This window comes from Galeopterus variegatus, unplaced genomic scaffold, assembly GCF_000696425.1.
Source record: "Galeopterus variegatus unplaced genomic scaffold, G_variegatus-3.0.2 Scaffold5820, whole genome shotgun sequence".
In the NCBI taxonomy this organism is placed as follows: domain Eukaryota; kingdom Metazoa; phylum Chordata; class Mammalia; order Dermoptera; family Cynocephalidae; genus Galeopterus; species Galeopterus variegatus.
The window spans coordinates 27163-40177 of record NW_007731931.1 but is presented as its reverse complement, the minus strand read 5'-3'; the positions used below and the strand labels follow the sequence as shown (position 1 = coordinate 40177).

The following is a 13015-nucleotide window of genomic DNA, read 5'->3' as shown; positions in this document are numbered from 1 at the left end:
CTGGGAAGGAGCATTCTGTAGGATGTGGGTTCTGTTCTCAGATTTGATGCTTTCTGCAGTTGGATTTCCTCTGTACACAAAGGAATGAGATGAGCTTGAGAGGTTAACTGAAGCCTTCGTAAATTCCTCAAAACTTCATGGAACATTCAGGAGGGAGTTCTTAGACTTCTCCAGGATGTTAAGGGATTGAATATCCCAGGTCTCCTTTCATGTTTCCATTTCAAATCCCATTCCCGAATGAGGTAAGCTCCTAAATCCTATTACAGGATCCCAAGTCAGGATGAACAAATTGCCCACCAACTGTGGTCACTTGCTAGGCCGAAGAGCACCTCTGAGTTCTAGCCCATTCTTAAGGATCTCAAAGAAAAGAATGGCCTTTTCAGTAACCTTGTTTTTTTCCTCTAGAACCTCTTAGTCCATGTTCCCCTCTCCCCAGTTCTTAAATTATTTTCTGCTGGAGGATACTAAATGTATGTGGGGCAGATGCATAAAACTTGCACTCTTGAGCTGGCCGGTTAGCTCAGTTGGCTAGAGCGCAGCCATATAACATCAAGGTCATGGGTTCAGATCCCCATACAGGTCAGCCGCCAAAAATAAAAATAAAAAAAAACCCAGGAAAATTACGCTCTTGCCTCTACTTCTAGAAATACACCCAATGGAAATGGGCCCTTATGTCCATCAGGACAGAACAGGAATGGTCAAAGCCATGCTATTTCTAAGAGCCACAAACTGGCACTCTTGCCTCTACTTCTAGAAATACACCCAATGGAAATGGGCCCATATGTCCATCAGGACAGAACAGGAATGGTCAAAGCCATGCTATTTCTAAGAGCCACAAACTGAAAACTAATCAAATACTCATCAACAAGAGAAAATGAATGAATAAAATGGTGATAAATTCACACAATGGAGTTCTATTCCACAATAAGAACAACTTCACATAACAGTAGGGATGATCCTCACAAACATAATGTTAAGTACATGAGCCAGATATAAAAGAGCACATACCATTTGATTCCATTGATATCAAGTTCAAAATCAGGCAAATCAAATCTACAGTGCTGGAGGGAATGGCCACTGGAATGGAATACAAGGGGTTATCCCTGGGGTCTGGTTGTGCTCTATTTTTGATCTGGATGCTGTTTACATGAACATATTAACTTTGCAAAAATATATCAAGCTTATGATTTATGTGGTTTTGTATAGGTGCAGTATTATGCAACAAAAAGTTTACATTGAAAAATTAGCCTAGAGAGAATAGTTTTATTTCCTTAATGTTAATATTTAAATCTACCTAAAATAAAGTCTCAAATTCCTTTGCATAAATCCCACCAGAATTTGCTCCTAAGTCCTGAATAATAAATTTTGTGAGCGTATTGGCTTGTTCATAGTATGTATTTTATTTTTTTGCAGCCTTCCTTGTTAACAAATATTCTGTTCTCTCTGCATGAAGACGGTGCTACTGAAAACACACTGTACATTGCGACATGGAACGTTCCAGAAGGGAGTAATGAGTCAGGTGCTGCAAGGTCCTGCTGGCCAATCTGTGGGGGTGTTATCACTCTCCTGGCCAAAAGCAGAAATTGGCAAAACAAGGATTTTGATTGTATGCATTGATTGTATGTTTAAATTGTATGTTTAAAATCATGTGGGGCCGGCCCTGTGGCTCTCTCGGGAGAGTGTAGCGCTGGTAGCGCCGAGGCTGCAGGTTCGAATCCTATATAGGCATGGCCAGTGCGCTCACTGGCTGAGCGTGGTGCAAACCACACTGTGCCGAGGATTGCGATCCTCTTAATGGTCAAAGAAAGAAAGAAAGAAAAAACCATGTGGTCCTCAATCCAGTATTTTACAAAAATTCACTAAACTTAATGATAAATGTTTAGCAACCCGTCAGCCTGTTTTATAATTTCTTTTTTAATACAGTAGTTGGGAAAGAAACATGCCACAGGAAAAAACCTTTTTCTTCCTACCACAGTAAAACTGGTTAAAATAACAAACAGGAAACAATACGGCAACAAATTGAAAGGCGTTCTTTTGTTAGCAGATCCTATGGAAGACTCAAAGAAAATGTGGCTGGAGATTTGAAGAAGCAAGTATTGTAACAAATTACACAGCGTGGGAGGGTTGCTATATAGTTGGGTGAAAGTACAAATGCTTCTAACATGTTTCAGCTTGTGGTATTTGCAAGATAATTCTTTTCATTCTGTTTCAATAATGAAATTCATTAGGAGCTACTTTTGTGAGCTACTAAAAGAAAGATATAAGAGAAGAAGTAAGAGAAGTAAGCCTCAACCACAAACAATTTCTTTAAAAAATACAAACATTTTTATGGAAACCTGGCTAAGTGACATTGTTGGAGTGTCTGCTTTGATTAGAATTTTTAAAAGATTCAGGGAAATGGTATAGAGAGGGCACCACATGTGAAATCCATTTACAGTAGCACCATTATGAGGCAAGCTATTACAGAAAAGAAATTGAAAGAGAAATGCAGGTTTTAGATCATACCATCAAGTGATTTTTTTTGTAACTGCATGGAAAGGAGGGCGTGAGCGACAAGCAATGGTGGGGAATTGAAGAGAGCAAGGTGCTCAGTGCAGCCATGGCAGCTCCAGCTGGTGGTTCCCTGCAGGAACACAGGCAAGCATTCCTGAGACCCAGATTTTAAAAGAGAAATCCCCTGATTTTTAAAATCCATGTGACAGGAAAATAAAATGGGTGTTTCAGAAAGCAATCTTCTTTCTCTCTTTCTTCTGCATTTTACTAGGATGATAATATGGACAGTGGTAGCCTCTTGACTCCTTCAGAAAGATTAGACAAAGTGGTAAATTTTATAAAAATAAGGCCTTTAAAATAGAGAACTTTTGCAAGCCTTTGTCATCATGTGGGAAATGACCAAGACAGTCTTTTGTACTATACAGGGGTTAGGCAGCTATGTTTTGCCAAAGCACTTAAAAGAGTGTAAAACTTAAAAGATTTTTTTTTTTTTTTTACCTTTTCTTGGGCTAAGTGATTATTAGAATTATTCTGCTTGGCAGGTATTTAGAAATTTTAAATAGACAAAACTAAACAAAAACATTTTGTTTCTTTAATGCAAGGATGATTTTTTTGTGTGTGTGTTAATAACCAGTGATTTAAATGTTGAATCATAATGAACTTATGCTATGAAAACAGCATTCTGAAAATGGATATTTGAAATTGTTTTATCACTATGTGATTTTTCTTGGTAAAACTGATGTGTTGCCTTAAAAAAATCACCAAGTCTATATACCTTAAAATAACAACAACAACAAAACACTTAAGCTCTTTAAAACATCTCCCAAGGGGACTGGCTGGTTAGCTCACTCGGTTAGAGCATGGCGCTGATAACACCAAGGTCCAGGATATGGATCCTTGTACAGGCCAGCCACCAAAAATAAATAAATAAATAAATAAACAAACAAACAAACAAACAAACAAAAATCTTCCAAAGAGTTTCAGTGCATCTTTTAACCCATTTGCTAAAACACAAATATATAGCTGAATAAAAAAACAAAATGCAAAATTTCCCAGTTGGTTCAAAAAACAGATTGACATCAAAGGAAGATAAAAATTGACTCATAAAATTTCAACAAAAACTTTGGTAAAGTTGGTGGATGGGACTGAAATACAAATATCACAATTTAGTAAGTTCATAATGTTTTTCTTTTATTTGAATCTATGCTTCTCTGTGAGATAGCTTAAATATTTTCAAATATAAATATTTTTTTTTTAGTGAGAACAAAAAGGTTTAAAACTATTAATAATTAAAGTTATGTTTAGAATGCTTATTTGGATTATCCTTTAGAATCTGCACTTTCTGTATATTTTATAATGGGCATAACATATTAGTACTTAACAATAGTACTTGTAGTTAGGACCATATGAAATTGCCTTTTTTATAGGTCAAAAACAGTTGAACACCAGCAATTTCAAGGCATTCAACCATATGTACAGTTTATAAATAAATATATGTTAGGGGACAGGCTCAATTTTCTTTGTTAGGGATACATGATCAAAAGTGGGGAGCTTGCAGGTTTGGGGCATTAGTCAATCATATAACCCCAATAACCAGTGAGAGCTGAGGGTCCTGAACTCACCATGTCTTTGGTATCATGAGTGTCCCACCCACAGTCCATGTAATCCCATCACTGGCCATGGCTAAAGTGCCTCATTTTCTGTACTTGTACTAAGCTGGCCAAATTCTAAGTAATTTAAGGAAAAACTACCACTCAGCATATTTTAAGTTCTAGTGAGTGGGTATGGTTTCTTAATGGTAAATTGGCCATTGGACTAGATTTTATCTCTCAGTAAAACTGATTTACTAAGAAAACTAAGAAAAGCCAGATGTGATTATTTAATTTTCATCTCAAACATCATATGAAGAAGTAAGGATAAGATTTCTAGTACTTTCCTGCTAAAACTGAGCGAAATAGGAGGTCATCTCAAATCCTTTCTGAAATAACCCCAGGTATAACTGTTTTTAAGTTTGAAAAAAGGTACTTTAAATAAGTAAAAGAAGCAATAAAATAAAAGAATAAAAAAAAGATTTAAAAAAAGAAAGACAAAAATAATCAAATTAGTTTAAAAAACACAGAATAATTTAAAAAGAGAAAAAGACCAAAAAAAGGAAATAAACAAAAAAAGTACTTTTTTTTTTTTTTTTTTTTTTTTAGAAGAGGGAACTAATAAAAAAATTTGATGTTGGTTACTTTTAGACAGAGGAAGGGGAAAATGGGGGAAGGTGATTTTACTTTGCTCTGTATATCTTTCTATACTGTTTAGTTTGCTAAATATTTGCATGTATGAGGGTACTTCAAAAGGTTTGTTGAAAAAGAGAATTAAAAGATAGTATGTGAATCTTTCCATGAATTTTTTGAAGTACCTTCATATGACTCCTATTTTTAAAATATTAATGGATTATTTGGGAATTGAAGTTATAAGCCATTTTGGTTTTTTTATAGTTTTTCTGCATTCTTAAAAATAACGACCATAATTTTCAAAGAGTTCACCATAAAAAAAATCCTGACAAACTTTTAAAAACTTTAAAGCAGGAGCTAATTAAATCTAAAAATGTCTTAAGCAAAAAAAATTGATTATCAAAAATTCTTTCTTTCAAAACTATTTATTTCAAGTGGGAATTTATATAATGTACTATATATGAGATGACAACTACATGTAAGAAAATTAAGTCAAAAACCTTGAGGAATACACTCATCAGATCATCAAAATATAAAACACTCATAATAATTTTACATTAGGTATTTTATTTTATTTTATTTTTGTCTTTTTTGTGACCGGTAAGGGGATCACAACCCTTGGCTTGGTGTTGCCCGCACCGTGCTCAGCCAGTGAGCGCACCGACCATCCCTATATAGGATCCAAACCCGCGGCGGCAGTGCTGCCGTGATCCCAAGTGCTGCACTCTCCCGAGTGCACCACGGGGCCGGTCCTACATTAGGTATTTTAATTGAGAACAGTGTTATTCCATTCAAGTAACAAGCCCAAAGCAGTCACCAACTAAGAGTTAATGCTCTACTCCCTATATACTCATACACACAGCCCTTATACAGTGACCCCACACATTTTTATCCAAAATTATCTTTTAGAAAGCCATATCTTTTTATCAGTCTTATGGAAATTATTTAGTGGGCTTTTTTTTTTTAATAAATAAAAAATTTTCAGAACACTGCTAAGCAACCACATCAACTTAGACAATGTGTTAAAACTGGGATTTAATGTCTAAATCATTTTCACAAAAGCAGAAATAGCTAAATAAGACTCAGGTTTAAGTGAGAGGTGGGGGTGGATTACTAATCTATATAGGAATGATTTGTAATCTGATTAGCAGAGTGATAATGCTGAACGAGCTTTGAAAGTTGGCCCTACCTGATAACAACTCACGTTAACACAGACCTTTGTCCTAGAATCCTTTCTCAAAGGCATGCATGAGTGCAACAAAAAAGAATCACCAGGGGAAAGAAAAGTAAGCTGAGTTATTGCCATGGTGGAGTGCTGATCAGAGGCGGTCAGAGCAGCCCCCAGTCCCTGTAAAACCAGCAGAGGAGGCAAAGTGCCCTGGCCAGCTGTCCCCAGGACTTGGCAAGCAGTCCAGTCCTGGAGCAGGGCCCAGGAGGAGGCAGTCCCTGGGGGGCTGGTGTGAGGGACAGACCAAGTTCACTTGGGTGAAGAGCACTCGCCACCCCCTGGACAGTCACCATGGGGGAACTGGCCCTTACCCCAGATGCCAGCCCTTCCTGCAGATCCATGGTTTAGCCGCTCTCTGCCCTCTGAGCCACTTTCCTCTGGACTTCCTTCCTCTGGGCACTGAAGATGGAAGGGCTGGATTTCTCCCTCTTGCTCTTCATCTTCAGAATCAGACCCATCAGACTCATCGTTGTAGAAGTGAATCGTGGCTTGCACTGGGAAACTGGCCAGCACTTTTTCTCCGGAACTCTGCAGATATTCTTGACTCTTTGAAATGGGTAAATAAAGTCTAATATTTAAGAAACAAATACACCATTAATCAACCTGAAAATATCCTAAACTCCTTCTAGAGGATTCTTTTTGCTAGAGGTAGCTAACTCGCCAATCTTGCTCACTGATTTTGCCTTCACTAGACAGTGTTTTTTTTAAGTCACCAGAACATAGACTGTGGGCAGCTAGGTGGCGGAACCTGGTAATACACCCCACGCTAGGTCAGAAGTGAGCTATAATCTGAAAGAACAAATTAATTTAGACAAACAGGAAACAAGGTGTACTTCAACAAAGGTAAAAGGCAATTGTAGATACTGAGTTCCAATTTTAAGAGTCTCACTCTGATCAAATGGAGGGCTTGAATCACTGGGACAAGGGGTGTCCCGCCGCCCACCCCATCCCACCCCGCCTCCTCACCCCACCCCACCCTCTGAAGCACAGGGAATGTCATAACCCTTTGGGGTCTGGAGGAAACTTCACTCTGTATCCCTGGTCTAGAGAAGCAGCTAATTTTTCCAGATGTTGCCATGGAGAAGCTGGGGTCAGTGGGCCCCTCGCTCTGCCAGAATAGAAAAGATGTGCTTGGGAAAAAGAGAAAGAGAGAAAAACGCTTAAATATATACTACTTGGAACCCCTTTAAATCCCAGGTTTTGTGGAATTTAAGATTCCAGTTATACAAGGAAAGTATTTAAATTATCCCTCCCCTCCCCATAATCTCTTATCCATGTACTTTTCACTCACTAGTTTATTTGCTTTTTTTTGCTGTGGTCTTCTGAGGAAGTGAGAGGGTTTGTCAACTAATCACTACTTATTTACAGAGCTGATTTCAGTATCCCCCTTTTCAAATAGAGAAGAGGGAGAGAGAAAACACCCTCCTATAAATAATGTATGATAATTTTTAACTTACTAAGATTTCCAATAGACCAGTGATTCTCAACTGCCAGGGGACATTTCACAGTGTCTGGAGACATTTTTGGTTGTCACAACTGAGAGGAAGCTAATGGAATGCTGGTAAACATCCTACAATGCCCAGGACAGCTCCCACAACAAAGAATTATCCAGCCTCAAGTGTCAATACTGCTGAGGTTGAGACCAAATGTATATGTATATATAAGACAGAAATATAAGCATAGTTTAGTTTTTGGTGATGTTAAAAATTAGGTATTTATGGTGAAGTATTTGCATGTGAATTTGTAGGATGTCTGGGATTTGCTTTAAAATATGCTAACAACAGCAAAAACAAAAATAGTTAGGGGTGATAAACATGATCAGAACAGGAGCTTGTCAATAATTATTGAGGCTGGTGATGGGTACATGGGGGTTTCACTGTACTATTCTCTGCCTTTTTGTGTATGAAGTTTTCTGGAATGAAAAGAAAGTTGTATATGCAGTTTGCAATGCACAGTTACACAGATGCAGCTCATTCCCCATCAGTTATGGCATTCACACCAAATCAGAAATTGGGGAGCAGCAGCAGAGCATCTGTGAGGCAGGCCTGGAGGTGAGTGGCACAGAGACCCTTGCAGGACACCTAGCAGGGTGGTGGCTCTCAACCCCAACTGCACATTAGGATCAGCTGCGGAGCCTATGGAAATACAGATGCCTGGGCCTTTCCCTAGAACAAGTGAGTCAGAACCCCCGGGAGAGCCAGCAGTCATCTGCACTTTTTAAAGCTTCCCCAGCGATTCTATGAGGATTGGAAATGACTGATGTAAAGGACACTAGGAAAGTTTCCCTTTTCCAGAATCCGCTCTAACCAGTCCAGTGGGCTCTAAAGTTCATCTCTAGAAATGAGTGTCTTTGGATTGTAGTAAAGCTTTCTAAGTCTTGCAGGGTAACCAGGGTAAAAACACCCTGAGGTGTGGTGGCAGCACAGTCTCGGCTAATTCTGGTGAAGGAAATGAAAGCTTGGGAGAGACAGACTGAGAGAATAAGACATGGGCAGGGACGCAGAGATGGATAAAAATCCTGGATGTGAGCCTCTTGCCTAGAATGGATGACATGTAAGTGGGACAAAGCAGTAAGGGTCACCACCAGGACCATGACTGCACAGCCCAGAGGGGCAGGAGGAGAAGGCTCCCAAATGCTCCCAGCTATCCATCCATGCGCTGTTTACTCAGCACACACACTGTGAAGGTCTGCTTTGCACTGGACAATATATTAGCTCAGGTCTTAGAAGAGAAATAGAAGCATACCTCAATATCTAAGTCAGTAAGTATATATATATATATGCATATACAATTCATATGTCATTAAATTTAACACAAGGCTTAATATGTAATGAGAGGTATAAACATAAGTTCCAAAGAAAAGAGAGAGGCCAATTCCAACTTGTAAACAAAAAACGGAATGAATGAATACACGAATGGATTCCAGAAATCCAACAAGATATCCTTGAAGTTCCTTAGTGTAAGAAAATTAGGTAATATCAAAGAATATATTGAATTACTTTCCATTCTGTTGAAAATCTACACTAAAGTTGAAGACACTAAAGTGTATTAATGCTTGTATTAAAAGAAAGTTATAGATTTCTTACTGTGAAGTCATATATTACCTTACAGGATGCTGAAACCCAAAGGCTCCCTTTGATCCAAAAGTTTGTTGGTCACCCCCAAGCTCAAGCTGTAAAGACAGACACATACAAATGCAGATACAGTCAAGGAGCCTCTGAAAGTACCATCCTGCGGTAGTAGTAGTCTGCAATTGTTAGTATCAGTACCAATTTTAGAGAGTAAAATTTTAAACAACAGGATTTGATAAGCCCTCTTCCTATTCCTGATACCCAAAGTGTCCTAGGACTGTGAGAGATTCAAAAAGGAAAGAAAGATCACGACATAGTGCCTGAGTCCAGGAAGACACACGTCTATGCAAATAACTACACTACAAAGCCTGATACGTGAGACACTAGATTCTAAGTGGGGTGAGGAAAAGATTCGTGGGGGCTTGGCACAGACATTGCAGCACGTGGGTATGCAATTCTGAGACACTTCTGGCAGAGCACAGCATCGGTTTCAGCAGGGTAGGAAAGCAGCGGGCACATGGCAGGGAGGCCAGTGAGGAGCGAATGAGACACTGCGAGGGTCAAAGGGCTCCAAGTGGAGGTTGAGTCCTGATTACATAAGGCCTTAAATACCCACTATTAAGTTTAGGTTTGATTCTGGAGACAGGCACCAGACAATGATTTTTGAGCTGGGAAGTTCAATAGTCAGTTCTGTATTTCAAGGATAATGGTGGCCACTGGGAGCTGGCAAAAGGCTCGAGAGCTTGGCGGCACTAGCCTTGGCAAGAGATGATAAGCTCTGAGCTGAAGAAACAACAAAGGGAAGGGAAAAGAAAGGCAGATTCCAAATACACTTCAGTAGTATCCAAAAGGCCTGTGACCGTGTGAGTATCAGGAGCCTAGGAGAGGGAAGCTCATCTGAGTGCCAGGCTACTAAGGACAATATTAATAATGAGGATAAGGGCCGAGCCCGTGGCGCACTTGGGAGAGTGCAGTGCTGGGAGCGCAGCTGCGCTCCCGCCGCAGGTTCGGATCCTATATAGGGATGACCGGTGTGCTCACAGTGCTCACTGGCTGAGCGTGGTGGGGCCAGTCTCAAAAAGGACAAAATAATAATAATAATAATAATAATAATGAGGACAAGACACAGCAGAGAGTCAGGCTTGTCCATGCTAATTGCTGACCAGTGTGACCAGGGAGTCTCAAAAAGGACAAAATAATAATAATAATAATAATAAGGACAAGACACAGCAGAGAGTCAGGCTTGTCCATGCTAATTGCTGACCAGTGTGACCAGGGAGGTGAGGGAGTGGTGACATTGTACTTGTTTAGGGTTTATCCCATTCCACCAAATCTCCTGAGCTGCTGGAGCTGAATGGATTTGGCCAGGTATCTGAGGCACTGAGGAGCCAGAAATCATTATCTGATCTTGGGTCTCTGAAAGCTTAAGTTACTGTGGCAAGTGGGGAGTGGAGTGTTCTGGGATGGACCATCCTGGGATGACTTGAAAATGAGCCAAAATGGACTTGGGCAGTGGTTCAGAAACCTAAGATCTTGGATTCTACAGAGTTTAGTGGGAACCAGATCAGGAATGGGACAAAACCTGCTGTCATTGGCATGACAACAGAGGACTCTGAGGACTTTGATAGCATTGACGTCCACACCATTCATCCTGCAGGGCACCTTGGTGTCTGTGTGTATGGGTACATTGTGAGCAAATTAGACTGCAGGAGCCTCTGCAGACAACACATTTTATCAGTCATAGCTTTATAACACACTATGAGGAGCTGAGACGAGTAAAACGAGGCTCTTTGGAACCAGATCTTTTCCCATAAAGCTGTTCACTCTTTGGGCGCTACAGGTAATTGCTTCTGTGTTAAGCTCTGTCTGTAATTATAAAATATTCCTAATTGCTCAGGCTCATTCTATCACCACAAGCAATCCTGTCATGCTAAAGATGCTTTTACGCCCTGTGATGGGGTAGGGTCTAACAGAACAGTGCAGACTCTGGTAGACACAAGGCAGTGGTAGGTGGCAAAAACAATGGCTTCTTTAAAGCATCCAATTCTAACTAGACTGTGAAACACAGTACACCTTTACAAACTTTAAAAACTTTACCCTAGGGCCAGCCCGGTGGCGCACTTGGTAGAGTGCGGCGCTTGGGAGCGTGTTGGCCCTCCCGCCGAGGGTTCGGATCCCATATAGAGACCGGTCCACTCACTGGCAGAGTTTTCTTACCATATTATAAATAACTGCGCACTAAGCCATATGCCACATGTGTTATGTAAATTTAATACATGGTCCTGCCTAACCAAATGAACTCTTTGGTGTTTTAAAAGTTAATTTATATTTTAAAATGTAACAAAGGAAAGGTAAACTCTATGAAAGCAAATCATTACTTCGATACATATATAACAATTTAGCTGCCAATGCGGGATAACAAAAGAGTAGTAATAGCAATTAATCTTTGCCCACAAAGCACTTTAGGCTTGAGGCTTGAGTGTATTTGCTCAGACAACATGAGTTACCTCTGGAGTGAAAAAAAAAAAAAAAAAAAATGCTTCAGAAAGGGCAGACGGAGGGTGGGGGCTTTTAACTGCACCTTCTGGACACTTCAGATGAGGTTTGCTCTTATTTGCACTGTGGCACAGCCCAGCGCTAATGATGCATTCAGCTTTTCTCTGAGGTGGGGGGCTGTGGCAGCCTTCTCTCTCTACCTGCTGGTTTGTAGAAGAAAACCCAGCACAGAAGAAATCCCTTACAGTTCCCATGAAATAGCAAGGCCGTAGTGGCTTTGCTTTTTAAGAAAGAGGCCATCAGGAGCCCAATCTACATTCACATGTGACTCAGATCTGATTAACACCTTGCTCAGCAAGGCTCCAACTCACAGACCCCGAGGCACTTCTGGGTTAGATGACCAAGAGAGAGCTGGGCAGAGGAGGACTGTCACGGTCCCTTTATTTTAGAGATGAAGCCACTTTCTGGACGGACTGGTTACCTACAATGCCCACACTTAACCTTACCCGGCTTCCAGTTCTGGTCAGCTCAGCACCCCTGGGTGGCAGGATCCAAGGTCTCCATGGTGTGGGGCTGGAACGGCAAGTACCAGGAGAAAGTGAACCCAGGGCATTTCTTTTAAAATTGCGTCATGAGAGTAATTCTTACTTCTAGTGTCTGCCTGAAGAAGAATCACTGGACACCCCAGAATGTCCCTTCAGGTTTTCAGTCTGTGGCTAATCCAGTACCACTCGTGTTTTTCTCTCCTGAGGCATTCCTAGTTCTCCGCTTTCAATTAGGCTTTGAAAAGCGAAGTCCCACATTTGACACAATTATCAGGGGACATATCGATTGAGGTACTTCTCTCCCAACTAATCCTGCATTCCCCACTGTAGCTGGCTACTTTGTTGTTTTTAGTTTCCACCACACCACCTCTGTTACTGAAGGATCTTGATTATATAGAGATGATTCTACAGAGTTCTAAGATGTAAAAAAAAAAAAAGAGAGAGAGAGAGAATCTGTCTCTCCTCTTTGACTGCCTGGCCCACCAAACCCCTTCCCTATCTCCCTGGCTAATTTGATTTCCTTAAATTTTACTGCCTTAAAAAAGGCTACGAGCACAGGGAAAACAAAGACTGTCAACCAAGAAGGTGACAGTGGAAGTGGGGCAAAGCTCACTTAAGGACTCGAGTATTCAATGTTTCCTAGCCCAGTGAACTTCAGATCTACAAACGGAAGCGCTGGTCCATTTCCTCGCCCAGTACCTCCCGGGCCTCCGCACTTCAGGACTGTGCGCTGGAACCGAGAGGACTCTGCGCCCGGCTCTGCCTTTGGATGAAGAACTTGCTCGGCGTCGCCGTGAAGCTCGGGGGCTCCTCCCGCGCTCCGGGCGATCGGGAAGCTCCGGTGCCACTGAGCCCCCCGATCGCTGCTCTGCCCTCACTGACCCCGCGCGCGCCTCTCCACGCATCCACCGGGGCCGTGGGGACACCCTCACCTCTCGGGCCCGCGCGGTGGCGGTGGCC

General features: G+C 41.1%; 1 protein-coding gene across 1 annotated transcript; it reads right to left on the bottom strand.

The window, feature by feature from the left end:
• Positions 1-5438: 5438 nt before the first annotated feature.
• RIPPLY3 (ripply transcriptional repressor 3) lies at positions 5439-13013 on the bottom strand (the record flags this gene model as incomplete). Its single annotated transcript, XM_008590045.1, has 4 exons — positions 5439-6511; positions 9048-9115; positions 12017-12083; positions 12988-13013. Coding segments are annotated over 4 exons (480 nt in total), but the record flags the coding sequence as incomplete, so codon positions are not given.
• Between the last annotated feature and the right edge of the window lie 2 nt (positions 13014-13015).